This window comes from Hipposideros armiger, unplaced genomic scaffold, assembly GCF_001890085.2.
Source record: "Hipposideros armiger isolate ML-2016 unplaced genomic scaffold, ASM189008v1 scaffold_333, whole genome shotgun sequence".
NCBI lineage: Eukaryota > Metazoa > Chordata > Mammalia > Chiroptera > Hipposideridae > Hipposideros > Hipposideros armiger.
Genome location: NW_017731683.1, coordinates 983387 through 1000955, shown reverse-complemented (window position 1 = coordinate 1000955; position 17569 = coordinate 983387). Strand labels below are relative to the sequence as shown.

The 17569-nt window shown below is 41.6% G+C and overlaps 1 protein-coding gene across 9 annotated transcripts in view; it reads left to right on the top strand.

Moving 5' to 3' along the window:
* The window catches only part of IL15 (interleukin 15), a 108996-nt gene that overhangs the window by 10757 nt on the left and 80670 nt on the right, over positions 1-17569 (top strand). For 6 of the 9 annotated variants that reach the window (XR_002126068.1, XR_002126064.1, XR_002126065.1 and 3 more), the window contains exon 2: positions 286-502. The exons of 1 other annotated variant lie outside the window; for it this stretch is intronic. Coding sequence is in view for 1 of the 8 variants with exons in the window: in XM_019661034.1 (XP_019516579.1) it covers positions 286-478 (193 nt within the window). In the remaining 7 variants the exon portion in view is untranslated. Of the gene's footprint in view, positions 1-11; positions 503-8425; positions 8536-17569 lie in introns of those variants that run through there. 2 more of the 9 variants (XM_019661035.1, XM_019661036.1) reach the window with 2 other exon arrangements.

Here is a 17569-nt window from a genome sequence, read left to right as displayed (position 1 = left end):
TCTGTTTCTCCAGTCTGGGAGAGGAGGTGGTGGTGGCTGAAAAAGCGATAGCGTTTTCCCCGAAGGCCTCCGCCTGGGTCCCTCCCAGCCCCAGCTGGACCCTCCCTTCTCCCCCGAACGGCTGCTCGCTGGCTGCCCCGCCCTCTTATGGGGAACACTTGACCGTGACTTCATTTTCGCTTGCGCTTAGTGCAAAGGTTTTGGTTTGTTTGTTTGTTTGTTTGTTTGTTTGTTTCCCCCTTCTGGCCCTTGATTTCAATCGTGGGCTCGCCTCACCATCCTCAGATTCCAGAGCAAGGCAGATTGCCCGTCCACTTGCCGGTCCCGCGGGCTCTCCCGTGCGCTTCCCTCTGTGCGCGCTGCCTGCTGCGGGCGAGACTGCGCAGGCTGCAGGGACGTGCGCCTGGCTACCCCCACCACGCTGCGGCTCCGGAGAAGACGAGGTCTGGCAGCTTGGAGCGCTGAGAACTGCATCTAATCAAGCTCAGCAAGTTCAAGAAAGGTACTGCAGCTCCCCGCTTCTTCCCTGCCCCCTCTCAGACTCCCTGTCTGCAGCGCAAACGTGTGTGTGAGCTGGCTCGCGACTGTCTCTACCTTCGCAATTTGCAGGAACGGTCACTGTTTGGCAGTAAGGCCTGGGTCTGTATTATTAGTTCCAACCTTGGACAAGACACTTAGCGCTTAGAAAAGCAGCCTTAGAGACTTGGAAGAAATGCAGGAGACTTGTACTGCAATTAAACCCTTATTCAGGGTGGCTTTAAATGAAAACCCAGTTAATTTTTGTGTTACTGGGACAACATGTTGCCAGTGTATACAATTTATTTGAATTGAACTGTAATCCTATGCACTTAAGATGTTGTTAATTTCAACATATATACCAGGGGTGCCAAAAAAATGTATACACATTTTAAGGGATGGTCACCGTCGCTCAAGCAGTAGTTTACGGTAATCAAAAGTGTCTGGGCACTGATGGTAACCACTTTGAGCACCTCTTGTAATTGCAGAAGTCAAATGTGACTTGTATTCATCTTTTGTTATCGGTATATATTATTACAATTTTAATCGTTTTTTTCCCATTCTTAAAATGTGCATACATGTTTTTGGCACCCTCTGTATAAAGCAAAGTTATTCTTAAAAGATGCTTATCACAGATTCTTAAATAGGTTGAGTCAGAAGTTTTGAAACTGGAAGTGGTTGTCACTAGCTGTTTTCCATTGTTTTTTAAAGCTACTTTCTAATATTATGACACTGGTGATGGCATCTATTTGTAACTGATTGAATCTTCAACTTGTCAGTGTGCCTAAAGAGGCTTTATTGACTGGATTGCACAAACAGGTCAGATCTGGATGGTGACAGCATCCGGCTGTGCAGAGGCTGCAAGATGAACTGTTCTACCTTGCATCAAGGCATAATATAGATTCAAGTTAAAACTCCTGTCCTTTTATTAAAAAGCAGTGTGGTAGGCATGGTGGAGGGAGAAGGTACAAAGAAAGATCATAAAAATATATTTAAGGAAAGGACTGAAGACAAGCATTAGTCATTTTAGATTTAAAAAGTGATGAAAAATGTTAAAATTTACTTCATAAAGTCTCAAAAAGGTCTGACAGTTTATGGTGGCATTTTACTATCATATCCTTATATTTCTCCCCCTGTTTCCTCAAAGTTTTAGTCACACTCAGAATGACATTTCCTGTAGTACCATCTGCTCTGTGACAGAGTGACAAAGAGGGGTTGGGTTGGCCACTGGTCAGGAACTTCTGGTAGGCAGAAGGGTTCCATACTTCTGGACTCATGGCTGTCTGCTGCTTTGGAGTGGGAACTCCAGAAATTGATTTGAAGCTATAGTTCTCGAATTTGGAATCTTTCTACAGATTACTGATGGGTTTCAGAAAAACAATTTGATGCTTTTTGTTTTAATCCATGACATTAATATATAAATGTCAACAGCTGTGTCACAAGACATAATGTTTGTCAATGAAAAGCATGTTTATAAACTTCTTTGGAGGATGGGGGAAAATAGTGGTTTAAAGTTCCTTGAGATAGAGTTTGATGACTGAAAGATTTTAAACCCTAGAAAGTTCTCCGTTTCAGGTTTGCTGGCTCTCAGTAGACCTCAGAAAGGCTGTGAATGAAGCCCTGAAATTTGTGTATAAGTGGATTTTTCTAAGGAAAATGTCCATAATTCTAATTAGGATTTTAAATGGGTCTTGGACCCAGAGCAGTTTTTGAAACATTTGGAAGCCTAGAAGACTATTCTTTTGTTCGTATCCTTTTCTTCCTATCCTTACTGTTAAGCTTTGCTCATTATGCAAGTATTCTTTTGAGGTTGGCTAATGATAATACAGAAAGTATTGTCTTTAGGACCACACTTGAATTATGAGAAATAATATGAATCCTAGCCAATTTGTTGAGTTCTTATTATATACCAGACATTGTTCCAAGGAAGTATGTATTTTTAAAAATTGTCATAATAAACTTACATGGTGGTAGAGACTGTGTTTTATAGCTGAGGAAATGGAAGCATAGAGTAATTAAATAACTTTCCCCAAGTTAGAGCTAGAAAGTGATAGAGCTTGGATTTGAACCCAGACAGATTTAAGATCACTGGTATACATGATTTATGATATTATTTCCATAGAAATACTTCCCACAGTTTGACAGTGACGATCAACCACTATTTCATTTTGATGCAGAATGTTATGATAGAATGTTGGTTTTAAAGTGATTGACACCATTAATTATATATTTAAATATTACCTTTATGATCAAATAATATTCACATGAGTGTCTATATGTGTTTGATTCTTTGGAGAAATTTCTTTTGTGGATCTGGAAACCATTTGCCTAATTTGCATCAGTTTTTGATGATACAGCTTGACAGTAGACACATGTGGACTGATCTGTATTTCTGTATCTATTCATCCACCCTACGAGAAGCCTGGGATTTATAGGGAGATCAGGGCAGAAGAGTAGCCCATTATATCACAGCTGAGTTGGTGTAGTAGCTGTTTGGGAAGTCTCCTTTCAGAAGGCTTTATGGTATGAAGGTTGGCAAGAAGCCAGCTTCTTTCTTTGGTTCAATATTGCCTCTTAGATTGACTTACCCCGTGATTACAGAAGACTGCATGAGGCTATTGAGATTGAACATTATTTATGTGCTTGCTGCTACCCCATTTGATGGATTGGATGGAAAAATTCCATAGGAGAGTTGAGAGAATTTGGGATTTTAGCTAATACTGGAATGTGTTCTCTACTATTTAATGGTGAATTTTACTAATTAACTGGTATAGCGCTATAACTATTGTGTTTATTGCTGTTGCTTATTTTGCTGTATGTCAAGGAATGGTATCCTTTTTTAAAAAAAATGTTATTCAATGCTGGAATCAGAAATAGGCAATAAGAGGCTCTTTGATATCAGTTCAATTCAACAGTATTATTTGTACACATTTTATATCAGGAAGCAGGGTACTTGTATGAATATATTTTCCAGTCTTTTATCCCACTTTGAGTCTGCTGGTGTCTTGCCAGTCATTTTTAGAAGGGCAGAGGACTATATATAGACCACATAGAAATGGACAGAAAACTTTGCCTACTAGCTGATCATGTTCTAATGATACATAGTTGTTCCTTCTCCAGATGTTAAGGTTCCTCCCAGTACTGACAGGATGCAGAGAAGATCAGGAGCATGACAGAAAGTGTTTTGTCAGAAAAAGGAGCTGAAACTGAAAATGATCCTAGGAGAGGAAACTATAATGGTTGTAAGGTTGGTGGGAGGGGAGAAGCTCTACTGATGACAGTGACATGGGAGGACCAGTGACACATTCAGGGATCCTTTGTATCATGTCATTTGCCTCCCTGGGCATGTAGACATTCGAGAAACAAAACGCCCCTTGCATACTGTTAGCACTGACCTCTAAAATGTTCAAATAATTATTCTCTAATTGAGCATCTTACAGTTAGCAATTTTACAATATTTTTTTCCAATTTCTTTGCTCTCCTTACTCCTCAGCAACAAAAATAAGTATATTAATATCAATTTAAATTTTAGGTTTTAAATACTTTTATTGTTAAAAACTATTGTTCATGTTACTTTAAATATTATTAGTATGCAATTAACCCAAATAACTCATTAACTTTTGATAAGTCATTATTAAGCATAAAACAAAACTATATTGGAAATGTATATCATAGATGTAGATATGGGTGGTATTGGTATCAATGCTTTCATTAAAGAAGGCTTCTCTAATATCAGTTTTTCAAATTATTTGGCACCCCGTAGAGACAAAGCACAATAGAAGATTCTGGGTGGGGAGAGACATGCCGTTTTTTTTTTTTTTTTTCTGTGAGATGGAAGAAGGGTAATTACAAAAGAGGAAGAAGGAAAGGAGAACTTGCTAGAAATCTGCTTGCCTCAGGCATATTTCAGGCATATCACTCATAAAAAAGCGTTCCAATAAAGATAGTGGATCTGGAAATTGTTCTCTTTAGAACTTTCTGTGCCCATACAGACCTTGAAAAGTCATGGGCTTCTCCAAGGGTGCCTGGACTTCTTTTTGAAAATCTCTGATCTAGTCGGGCCTGATCGCTCACCCATTCCCCTTGGTTTTTGGATTATCGTGACTCCTTGGGCTTAAAGCAAAGTGTAGGGCTGGGTGGGGAACAGTAAAGAACAGAGTGTGGCTGCTAGAAGCTTTCAGCTTGAGGGGAAGTCTGGTTCCACTGGGAGTGGGTGCTTGCACAGCCTTTGTAGCCTCGTCTCCTCTTCTGCCTCAGCTCCGGCCACACCTCCTCTTGCTCCACACACTGCGATTCCTTGTCCCTCCTTGTCCCTCCTTGTCAGCCTTCCCACGTCCTGCTCAAAACGCCTGCCCTCTATACCTTTGGCTGCCCTCTTCTACTACTCAGGCAGAATCGTTTTCTCCCTGATAGGAATTTATTTGGTGCTGTCTATAGTCCCCTATCATAGCTTTTATCTCTGTAAATCCATCTTATTCCGTGATGGTCTGTACAGTTACGCTTTGAATAAAGGGAGGATAATGTTCCCCATGGTTGACCTGTAGTGACTTCAGTGGGAGTCAGTCAGATGATTGGACAGCTTGACAGTTAAGCAAAGGAACGTGAAACAGGTAGAAAATATAAGTAATGGAGCAAAAACTCTGTTAGAATATTACAATAAAAACAGTATTTTAAGAAAATTAGTCTGGGGTAGGATTTATGGAAGAGAAAACAAATTAGCAATAAGGAAATGAGCCATAAATGCATGGCAGTCTTTCAGGCATGTAGTCTCATTCCTAATCCCTGTTCAAGGGCGTGGCTCTAATAATTTATTCTTTCTCTCCCACATCACAGTTTTTCTGTCTTACATGTCTCTCCCGTCACTATGCAGCCATGCTGTAATTTTTTTCCATTTAAAATAAACACCAACTTTCTTGAGCTCATGCTCCCCTCCAGCCACCACCTGGTTTTCCTGTCCCTGTTGAATGGCAATTGTCCAAGTCAACTTTGTTCTCTGTCTCCAATTTCTCTCTTCTCATTCTTTATTGAACCAGCCAGGCTGTCATCCCCACTGCTACACTAAAAATGTCCTTGTTAGAGGTACCAACGACCCCCGTGTTAAATGCAGTGGGTAGTGGTTGGTTCTCCCTCTGTGTGCCAGGCCTCAGAGTCCTTGATTTGACTTGCAGGCCACCCCCTCTCCTCGTTTTCTTTGACCTCACCGGCACCTGTTTGTCTCCTTTGCTGCTTCGTTATTCCCCTCACCTTTTATATAGGAATTCAAGGGCCCAGTCCCTAGGTCTTTTCTCTGCCCTTTTTCATTCCCTGAGTGATCTCATTTAGTCTCATGACTTTTAATGCCTTCATATACAGATGATTCCTAAATTGATATTTCCGATCATGACCCCTCTCTCTGAACTCCAGACTCAGATATCCAACAATCTTTACAACATCCCTGGTTGGCTGTCTAGTCCTTATTGGATTCCTGACTTAGCCCCCCCAACTGGTTCTTCCACTGTCTTTCTTATTTCGCTTGATGGCAGTTCCATTCTTTTCACTGAATAGATAATCAATCAATCAATTGATCTTGGAGTTGTTCTTCTCTTTTTCTCACACCTCACATTAATCTGCCTCTAAATTATGTAGCTGTGCCTTCAAACTATATCCCACAAAACAAAACAAGAAAGCACTCCAGAACCCAGTGGCTCAAAAAAGAAACAATACTTTTTTATTTGTCATGATTCTGCCATCTGAGCTACTACTATCTTCAGCTGGCTGGTTCGCCTTAGGCTGCTGGGGATGAACTGTCCAAGCCGGTTTCTTCATTCCTAGTATGTCTGGCACCTCAGTGGGGCTGGGTGGCAAGTTGAAGGCTCCTCTGATTCTTTCTTATTTTTCCACGAGAAATAGTTGAGAAGGCTGCCTCCTGCTCCTAGAAAGTTAGAGATCTTTTGTGTTCTCCCTTTTGTTTAGCTGGTGGTACTTTTTTTAGCACAAGTTTCTTATCAGCCTTGGGGGCTTCCTATACATTTTATGGAGGTTCACTCCCTTAGAAAAAGACATACCCACAAAACTCATATGACTGGCTCCTCTTTACTTTGGTTGCAAGTCAGAATACTGTAGGAAAGGCCCATGGGGTTTTCAGAAACACTTTTGTCTTGCTGACTGAGTCTGTGAGGTGTTATGTTAAACTTTCCCCAGGGCTTGAATGAGGCATCTTACAGCCACATGCTTGATTTGATCTTTCACCTGAGCGCGCATGGTACTAATGGACTCTGGATTTGATCTTTGCCCTAAGACTACTTCTTTCGTTGAAAATCTTTTTTCTGCCTAGAGAGGCAAAAATGACAATACGTTTGCTTTCCCAGCCTCGCGAGTCCTGGGTTCAACGACTTCCTCTAAATTCTGCTCGAACACTTCAGTTCGTCGTCTTCTTCCTGTGATTAATCCCAGGCAGCTAAATGAAGCCAATGATCACATTTAGAAATCTTCTTGGCCAGGTCCACACGTTCATCCGATACATTTCCTTTCTTCCATATCACCGCAGGCAACAGTGTTCCCCAAATCTTGCTACTGCATAACACGAGTTGTCCTCTCTCCAGCTCCCCCCATAATAATGTCATCAGTGCCTTTCTAACCTTCACTAACAACATCCTTGCCACTCTTCAGGTCTCTCCCTCCCACCTGGTCTCGTATCAATTTCAGTGTCAGTTATTAATGACTATGTAATACACTACCCCCAAAATGTACTGGTGTAAAATAAGAATCATTTTATTTGTCCAAGGTTCCGAGTTTGGAAATTGGGACAGAGAACAGTGTCATGACTTGTCTGCGCTTCAGTGACTGTGGTCTCAGCTGGTATGATTCCAAAGTTCAGTGATAGAGATGGCTCAGGACATTGGGTGATGATATGGTATATGGGGCCTCAGTTCTGGCTGCTGGCTGGATTCCTCCTTTCCTCTGCACTCAGCCTTTCCACGAGCCTAGGTCAGGCTTTCGCACAGCATGATGGTCTCACCGTTGTCAGATCCCTTACTTGGTATCCAGCTTCTCTAGGAGAGGAATTGGGAGCTTCAAATGCTCTTAAGACCTGGGTATGGAGTTCCCAGACTGTCTCATTTGTCTCATTCTATTGGGAAAAGCACATTAGAAGGCCATCCCAGATTTGAGAGGGGCAGTGTGTCGTACCTGTTTATGGAAGCCAGGAGTTGGTTGAAGATCAGCGTCTTTTAGAGACCTGCCACACATTGTGATCCTGTTAAAACATTAGTTAGGTCATGTGACTCCTCTATTCAAAACTCTCCACTGCCGTCTCATTTCACTTCATTAAAAGCCAAATTCCATTACAATGGTGAGGCCCTAAGTGATTTGTACTCCTATTATCTCATCTACTTTTCCCTGAGCCCACCGATTCAGTCACATTGACCACCTTTCTGTCATCACCCATACTGCTATGTTCTTATCTAAGGGTCTCTCCCTTGCTGTGCCCCCTGCCTAGAATGCTGTTCTCTCAGATATGACCCACTCCTTACCTGCTTCCGGGCTTGGCTCAAATATCCCCTTTGCAGTGAAGCTTTCCCTATACTTCAAATTGTGCTCCCACCAGCACTCTGCTTAAACTCTTCTCCCTACACCTGTAACTATCTGACATACTACCAGGTTTATAGCACCCTATTCAGTCCTCTGATAGTCAGATGTGTTTGGAATTCAGATTTAAGAAAGGTAATTGTTATGGACTTAACTGTGTTCTCACCTCCTCCCCCAAACGCATATGTTAAAGGCCTAACCCCCAGTGGGATTGTATTTGAAGAAAGAGCTTTCAGGAAGTAAGTAAGGCTAGAGGATATATGGGTGGGTCTGTAATATGAGAAGCCCAGTGTCCTTATTAGAAGAGGAAGAGATACCAAAAATAGACATGCGCTGAGGAAAGGCCATGGACAGACGTAATGAGAAGGTGGCTATCTGCAAGCCAAGAAGAAAGAACTCAACAGAAACCAACCCTTCTAGCATCTTGATCTTGGACGTCTGGCCTCCAGAACTGTGAGAAAATAAGTGTCTGTTGTTTAAGCCCCCGAGCCTGTGTTATTCTGTTACGGCATCCTTAGCAGAGAAGACTAATGTGTGCAACAACCATGTAACAACCAAGATGATTTACATACCTCCCCAGAAGTGAAATAAATAGTCTTATGTCAGTTCAATTCATGTTTGGTTAACCAATGAATTAAGCAAAAACTTTCAGTTTTTAGAGCCTTTTTGATTTAAGATTTTCAGATAAGGGACTATGGACTTACGTAAGTTTTATTTAATTATTTGTTTATTAATTCCTGCTTCTCCCTATTTGAACATGAGCTACAGGAGAGCATGTAGTTTTGTTATTTTGTTCATTGCTATATCCCCATCATCTGTCAGCACCCGGCATATGGTAGTCTCTAATAAATATTTACGGAGTGGATCTTACAGAGTAGGATATGTTAAAAGGAATGGGGAATAGAAAGAAGGGCTATTTCAAGGACGATCTAATTTATTTATATTTTTATTTATCCATTGAATTTACTTATTTCCCTTAGCAAGAAATAATTTTGAGTGCTTAGTGTGGGCCAGACACTCTTCTAAGCATGTGATAGATTCTGTGGGAGGGGTAAAGTGCAGGAGGAGGCCGGGTGGCTTTGAGATTTTAATCTTGAGAGGCAGAAAAAAATAAACATTTCAGGAACAGATATGGGTTCCAGCTAAGGTTGGGGACCAGGCAGGGAAATGGATGAACTTGATTTTGCAAAGATCAAGATTGAGGTAAAGTTGGAACATACAGCTGAATATGTCCTGTAATTCATTAGAAGTACTGTACTGAAGCTTGGGTGAGCTCTTTGTACAAGAGATTTTGGTTTGTGAGTTAATAGCAAAGAATTATTGATTGAGGCAACTGTCAGAATATTTTTCCTGGAGGCAAATGCACGTATAAAAGGTTCGGGGCCACGTAAGAAGAGCAGAGGGACTGTTTGGTTACTGAGCTGGGCACTCTGACAGAAGACATGTTCAGGGAATGTTTTCAATCAAAGGTTGGCCTGTTTCCAGGTCTTCAAAAGAGAGCGTTAGACATTTTACACCTTCCAGCCCTTGCTTATCTGTCATACCCTGCTGCTCTCATGATGGATTTTTATATCTCCCATATGCCTCTTCTTACATACCCATCTTTCCTTTTTTTTTTTAATTTCAGTGTAACTGACATCAAATATTATATTAGTTTCAGGTACAATATAATGACTCAATATTTGTATAAATAGCAAAATGATCATCCCCATAAGTTTAGTTAACATTCATCACCACACATGGTTACTAAATTTTTTTTCTTGTAGTGAGAGCATTTAAGATTTGCTCTCTTAACTAACTTTCAAATACACAATACACTATTATTGTAAATTATATTGTTACCATGCTGTATATTATATCCCTATGACTTATTTATTTTATAACTGGAAGTTTGTACCTTTTGACCCCCTTCACCCATTTCACCCACCTCTACCCCCTGCCTCTGGCAACCACCAGTATGTTCTCTGTATCTGTTAGCTTTTTTTTTTTTTTTTAACATACCCCTCTTTAAAGAATCATTTCCTTATAAAGTTCTTCTAGCAAAACCCCAACCTTACTACCCTTACCTCCTCCCTGGACTCCTGGAAACACCAACCACATCCCTGCTTTGTGCTCTCTCTATCTGATAGATACTTTTTAATAGTATCTGCAGTATTTTACAGTATTGTCTTGTGTTCACATTGCCTCACTCAGGTAAATGATAAAGGTGGTGAAAAGGATGACAAGAATTGTGATGGTGGGGTTGGGAGAGCTGTAGTTCAGGAGACACTGTGTTCTTGTGTGCCTAGCACCTTGCCCAGCACATAGTGGGCCTTCAGTAGTGTTAATTTTGTTGCCAGTGATTATCCCATATTGCTGAGGGGGTCAAGCTATATAAGGTTCTGAGACAAGGATTTGACTGGATATAAATCATCAAGAATCACTTAGTTTTTGGAAAACTACTTCCAGCATACTCAGAAACAGAATTTTCTGGGGGCCTAATTTGGGCCAGGCTGCAGATATCATCCTTCCATTCATGATTAGGATGATGCTTATGAGCTTTTTAGAATCAAAACAGGAAAGAGGACTGTTTAATATTTTGTGCCAGTTTTATTATTGGAGGCATAATTTTATAAATTGTAAAATAAATTCTTCAGTAAATGAAAGGAAATAGAAACAAGGCACACACCATAGCCTCTAAATTCCTTCAAATAGAAATCCTTTCATTTTCTAAATTCTGTTAGTACTAAGTGTTTTGGGGGAAAGAAAACCAAAACACCTCAACAGTACAAAAAAAGATGAGAGAAATTTTGTAAAAATTGCAGTACAGCTGATATTTGATTTACTCAGTGTCTCTTCTAAGAATTCAAGAGAACAAATGTACACTCACAACATTACTTGGTCACTTTAAAATTTTCAATAACCCTAATGTCAGATTGAAAAATCTAGTTTGTATCTTTAGACTCAACCTCAGTAAACAAGACTGTAGTTATTGTTCTGTGAAGGACCTCTACCACTCCAGACATGTGCCTTGACCTTTTGTAATTCAAGGCTCGTTACTCTCAGCCTCCACAGTATAGGAGGCCTTGGCTCCAAGGCTATGGTCTTTGAATCCAGGTAGGCTGGCAACAGATCAGAGGCTCTCCTAAACAATAGCAGATTGCAGAGCCTATCCTGTTGCATTCTGGATTCGACAACACCATGATTCCCCACCCTTCCAATACCTCCTTCCCCAAGGATCCTCCTCAGCCTCTTGCTCTAGGTCCCCCTCTGCCTGGTGGTCGTGATGGGATGAGCAATTTCTTGGATCTAAGGTATGACCATGCAATTGTGTTGTCAGCTTTTCAGGTTCTGCGTGCCCCACCATCCAGGCCCAGACGGCAAGTACCAGTCAAGGTTAATGTGCAGTGAAGCAGGCTTCTCCCAGTCCTACCTTTCAGGGAAAATGAGGGAGGGAACAGGATATAGCAACTAGAACCTCCCTTCCATCTCATTCCCCTCCCCCACCTCTTTCTCCACTCTAGTCTGGACTCCGTCCAGCTCTAGGCTTCCAAACTGAGCAACAATTCCCTTCTCTCTCACGGGACTGATACAGATTTGGTATCAGTTGGCATTCCACAAGCCACCTAATTTCTCTGGAATTTACAGGGTGGATTTCCAAAGAAGAAGGCAGCTGCCCTTGTTGGTTTTTCATCTAAGTAGGAACTGCCTGAGATTAATTGCTTTCCCTCCTCTCAACTGATTCATACAAGAATTAGTAGCAATGTAAATATATTATGATGTTTGCTGTTATTACCATCAAGCCATGTTGGGCAAAGATTCCAAAGATCTGAGTGTAAAAGCAAGAGTGTTTTGGCTCAGCCACAGCGAGAAGGAGATTGAAACGTCCATCTTCCCATTTCTCCTAGGTGGAAAGGTGATAACTGGGCTGCAGTGAGTTAGGATGACACAGAGTTGCTTCAGAGCAGTTGTTGGAGGGCATGTGAACTTCAGTTGTTCTGTCCCAGAAAGTTGCTAAATGGAAATAAGTGAAGTGAAGTAAATTGCACTGTAGCAGCATTTTGCTGGTGGTGCTGGTGCAGGATAGTTAGATCTAAGGTATGAAATTAGATCAATTCAAAATCTAATGGGACAGCTGGTTAACTCAGGTGGATAGAGCGCAGGGCGCAGTGTTCATCACACCAAGGTTGCCAGTTCGAGTCCCACATGGGCCACTGAGGTGCGTCCTCCCCAACTAGGTTGAAACAACTACTTGACTTGGAGCTGATGGGTCCTGGAAAAACAAACTGTTCCTCCAATAATCCCCAATAAAAATATTTTTTTTTAAATCTACTAATACTGCCCTTCAGGTATTGTCAATACAGACTACTCCTTCCCCAGCATGTTGTAACCTTAGATTTTAGGGATAAGTAGACCTCTTTAGAAATTGAAGCTAATATGGAGAGGCCGCACCATGCCTAGCACGTGACCTATGCTCCCTGTTAACTGAATGACCTACAAGTGAAGAATTAAACTGGGAATCCAAGGTACATGGTCCACCCCTATTTTTACCTCTTTGGGTAAAATTGCACAATACATTTAGTTTCTCTGCACTTTTGTTCTCTTCTGGAAAATTTGGATGATTAGACTAGAAGAAGTCCCTCAGGTGTCACACCTGATGGTTCTGAGGTTTGACACAAGTTGGATGAATTTGATCATATGCTGATAACCAAACGGTGACTTTCATAGATGTTCTTAGGCACTGGAAGGGACTTCAGACATGGTCCAACTGGGCCCCCTTAAAGATAAAGAAACTGGTGCTAAGAGATATGAAGCACCTTGCTAAGGTCACATAGCCATGTAAACACAGAACCAGGACCAGAGCCCAAGTCTCAAGGCTTCTAGTCCACTCCATGGTTTTGGTAAGATTAGGGAGGCTCCCGGTTTCATAAAAAAGCCTTCAATCTCAGTATTACATGAACTACAGTTTTGGAAATTGTAACATGGTAACGATGAGTACAATGGAACGATGGTAGTCTGCATGGAGTCTAGTAAAGACAAGATGGTGAATACCTCCACCATTGCTTCCACAAGTCCGAAGGCAGAAGTTCTGTGTGTATAGAAATGAATGTTTGTGGTCCCAGCACATGATATGACACATTCAATGTTAGTTGCCTACAGGCTATGTTCTGTAGCTGAATGGATGGAGATAATTTTCTATGTTGTATTCTAATCTAGATGATATATTCTACAAGACTTTCCAGTTTCCTTTATGGCCATTCCATGTTTTTCAAAGAATCTTCTTAATAGTAATTTAGTCATTTAAGATAATAGTGAAGACTCAGTGACTTAAGGATGGCTCTGGTACAAGAAGCAGCCACCCACTTTTACCCCCTAACCCTCTCCATGCCCCTTTCAAAAAAAAAAAATCCTCACAAATATACGCAGTCGAAAGGGTAACATTCCCGAAGACTGTAACAAATGTGTAACCTAAAAGAAATGAAGCATGTTGGGTGTTTGATGATGTCAGTATAGCCCATTTTCTTTGCACAAAGCTGAGGAATCTGAAGGAGAAAACCGAAAAGCAAAGATTAGAAAGAAGAAAAGAATGGTAATCCAGTCATAGTGGTAGTTTTGGGAACTGCTCTTTAAATAGGAATAATATTTCATGAGACCAGTGAGAGAGGAAGGAAGGAACTAAAACTGATCGGTCTCCTCATCTGGAGGCAGGCATTCCATTAGCTGTGTCCCAGGTGATTACCCATGGCCCTAGGGGAAGATGAGAGACCTAGCAGTGCTGTGAGAGCTAGACAGGCCCTGCGTTCCCATCCATCGAAAGAGGCTCAGCAACCAGCCACACAGATGGCACTGGAATGCCAGCGTGAGTCCAAACCCTCTGCCAGTTGCCAAATAAACTACATTAATAGGAACAGCTACCTCTTAGCAGCTTTTTAAGCACTGTGGCTTTGTTGTAGAGACTTGAGAAGTTTAGTTGAGTTGTCAGGAAGCAACCCAGCAAGCAATGCCTTAGAAACAAGACCTACGGGACTTCTACAGCAAATTTGTGACCACTGTGTTGATTCTGAGATCCAGTGTTTGGGGTAAATCACTTGATATATTTCCTAAAAAGCCAAGTATTTGGAATGGGTGATTCCAAAGGCCTTGGCAGCAGGAATTAATAAAACATTGAAAGAAGGACAACCAGCTGTAGTGAAACCGAGGGATTATATGGTCTAAAGTGCATCTGTGTTTAATAAAAGATCAGCCTTGCCTTAGCGTTTTTAACTCAACGGTAAGTGTAATTTCTGAGGATTGTGGTAATCCTTTGCTTCTGGAAGGGATGGGTGAGAAGCGATAGAAATGTTCGAACCCAGTTATTTGCCAGTGGGAGCTGTGCTATATAATTAAGCTGTCATTTGCACTGATAGGTTATTATCAGTAGGTAATAAGAAATGTGCATCATTATAAATTGTCATCCGGCATCTCCTGCCACAGCAGACGATGTACATCTTCCATGGCAGCACCACATAATCATATGGAGATTGGTGCCATTATGTCTGTTATAAATCATAACATACACTTTAATAGTTAAACAATTATCTATAGTGGCAGTACTGGAAAATTGTTTGGTAATGATTGGCTGATTTTTATGATTGGAATAATTTTTGTGTGTGTGGCTCTTTTTATATAAATACCGGAAGAATTCAAAAGAAGAAAATTCATTTTAAACATACTTAGGAACTTTTTTTGTTTTTGTTTTTTTTGCTGAGCCATCCTGCTACCTGTCGGCAGCTCAGCGGCTGCTCAGCTCGGGCCAGGACTCAAACCACTGTTGCTCAGAGCTCAAACTCTTGAGCGAGCTCTTAACCAACTGAGCCACTCGGCCGGCCCTTCTTGGGAACTTTTTATTTGTTTGGTTCATTTATCTTTAAGTGGAAATGTCTGAAGGGCCAGCAAGTCATCAAAATAGCTTTCCATATGTATATTCTTAGAGGTAAAAATGATATATATTTAGTATTGCTGTTATGTGAAGATGTGTAATGGGACTAAAAAAGCCAAAATTCAGACCTATCTGGTTTTCTGTTGTTGGAGGCCAAGTTAACAAGGGATAAAAGGAAACTATTTCTTTCTTCTTGAAGGGCTAAAGTTACAAGACTTCTCCCGCTTCTTTCTCTTTCCATCTTCTTAGTATTGTTTCTCTGTCACGCATCTGCACTTATCTCTCTTCCCCCATCACGATTTTTATGTCCTTCGAAACTTAGCTCAAATTTACCAGCCATAAGAACCTGACCTTGACTGACCTGACTGTCTCCTCTACTTCACTTCTGCTGTCCTGTGCTGTGCCCTTTTCATAGCAGCTCGGCAGCCTTTTTCTTTGCGGGAATTTTAAAGTTATATAAAAGGGTATGCCTTGCTAACTAGACCATTGTGATCCAAAGCGTAAAAATGTTTGTTCCCAGTATTTGACCCAAGAAAGAGCTTGTACCAGAATGTAAGTCAATCCAATACTAACGCACATGTTTTCGTTCACCCGACTTTTATCATTGCAAGACTTGCCTGAAGAAGGAATTAGCGCAGGTTTTATTCACCGGAAACCTGCACTTAAATAACACAACTAGACTGTATGGATGTTGATGACCACCTTTCCTCTCGCCAGTCCTATGGGAGAGGTGCGACACCCTGATTGTGAGGGATGAGATGGCTGATTGCTGAAGTGTTACCTTCATTGTGCTGATGATCACTAATAAGTCACTTGTGAGTGTTCACTGTGTTCAAGGCCTGCTCTATATAGTTTGCAGGAATGAGCTCACTTGATCGTAACAATGACCCAGGGAGGTGGGCGCTCGCATTTTCCCTGTTCTGAAGATAAAGAAACTGAGGCCCTGAGAGATTAATTAACTTCCTCTAAACCTTAATGTTACTAAGTGGCTGTGTCAAAACTCAAACTCAGATCCGTCTGAAACCAGTCAGTGCTGTCCAATAGAAGTTTCTGCAGAGATGAAAATGGTCTGTGTCTTTTGTATCCAGTATGGTAGCCAGTAACCACATGTTACTCGCCCCCACCTCCCCCATGGCAAGGCTATTTATACTTAATCTGAAATGGTTCTGGAGCACTCCCCTCATAATCCATTTACAATTATTCATTTGCAGAAGCATCAGATCCTATAACCTTCCGATCCCTTCCAATTATTTAATTGTCCAGTCCATTTAAAATCCCAGTCTCATCTCCATATGTCCCTCCAGGTAGACCTGTGGGACCAGTAGTTGCGGGAGGGTATAGAGGCCTTCTAGCCTCCTTCTTCTAACTTCTAACTTCTGGAGGTTGGGGACTGAGAGGGTGGCATAGAGTGAAACGGCCAGGTATTTCCTTACTTAATTAGGCCATCCACTCTTGGTTGTTGCTTCTTTTCCTGGCTAACAGTAACTAACCATTGATACCTTGTGTGGGAATGTTCCAAAGATGGGCTCTCCTATGGGACATGCGTGTGAGCTCTTCCACACACCTATAGTGGCCTCCCTACTGGCCCTCTGGGTGATTAGTCTTCATCTCTTCCTATCCCCTCAGCTCCCTCCTTTGTAGTACAGCTCAACAGGTCTGATGATCTGAGGCCACTTGCAAGAAGGCCAGCCTCGATCCACAGCTTTGCTGGATCAAACACTGGAAATTACGTTTGATACTTTTCTCTATGATGTTTTCCTTTCGTCTGGTACATTTAAGAGCAAATCAACAATCCCATGAGCTGATACAATGTCCAGCCAAGGGATAAGATTCCAGTCTGTGTTAGACAGTTCAGGCTGCTATAACAAAATACCGTACTTGAACTTTTGGAAGCTGGGAAGTCCAAGATCAAGGTGCATGCCAATTCAGTTCTTTCGTGAGGACTCTCTTCCTCACTTACAGATGGCTGCCTTCTCACTGTGTTCTCACATGATGGAGAGAGAGAGAGAGGAAGCAAACTCTCTGTGATCTCTCTTTATGAAGACACACATGTCATCATGAGGGGTCCATCCTCATTCAACTCTGTTTATCTCTCAAAAGCCCCATCACATTGGGGGGGGGTGTAGGGCTTCAATGTAAGAACTTTGGGGAGACATAATTCAGTCCAGAACAGTCTCTTGTGTATAGCCCTAGAGCAGTTCCCATGATGCCCCTGGCTGGTGATTTAAATCATTGCCTTTCCTTTTCCTTCCTGGTATTTTAGCGTCCTGTACATGGAATGGGGGCGGGGTCTTGGGGTGGAGTTCGTGGTTTGGAGGTCATAGATACACTAAGTGTTTGCCTTATTACAAGCTAGACCTGGAGCAGGTGTCTGGACATAGCTATGAAACTCTAGAATGGGGGCCACCATAATGCTTCCTTATTCCCAACATTGGGTTTCAGTCACCAGTTGCAGGGCAAGAATAAAGCCACATTCAAAGTCTTATGCAAACACCATTCCTCCACCCTCTCTCTTGAATTCTGAGCCTCTGCAAGCAGCATTATTTTGCTAGAGTACCACTACTCATTCTTCAAAGCCAGCTCAAATGT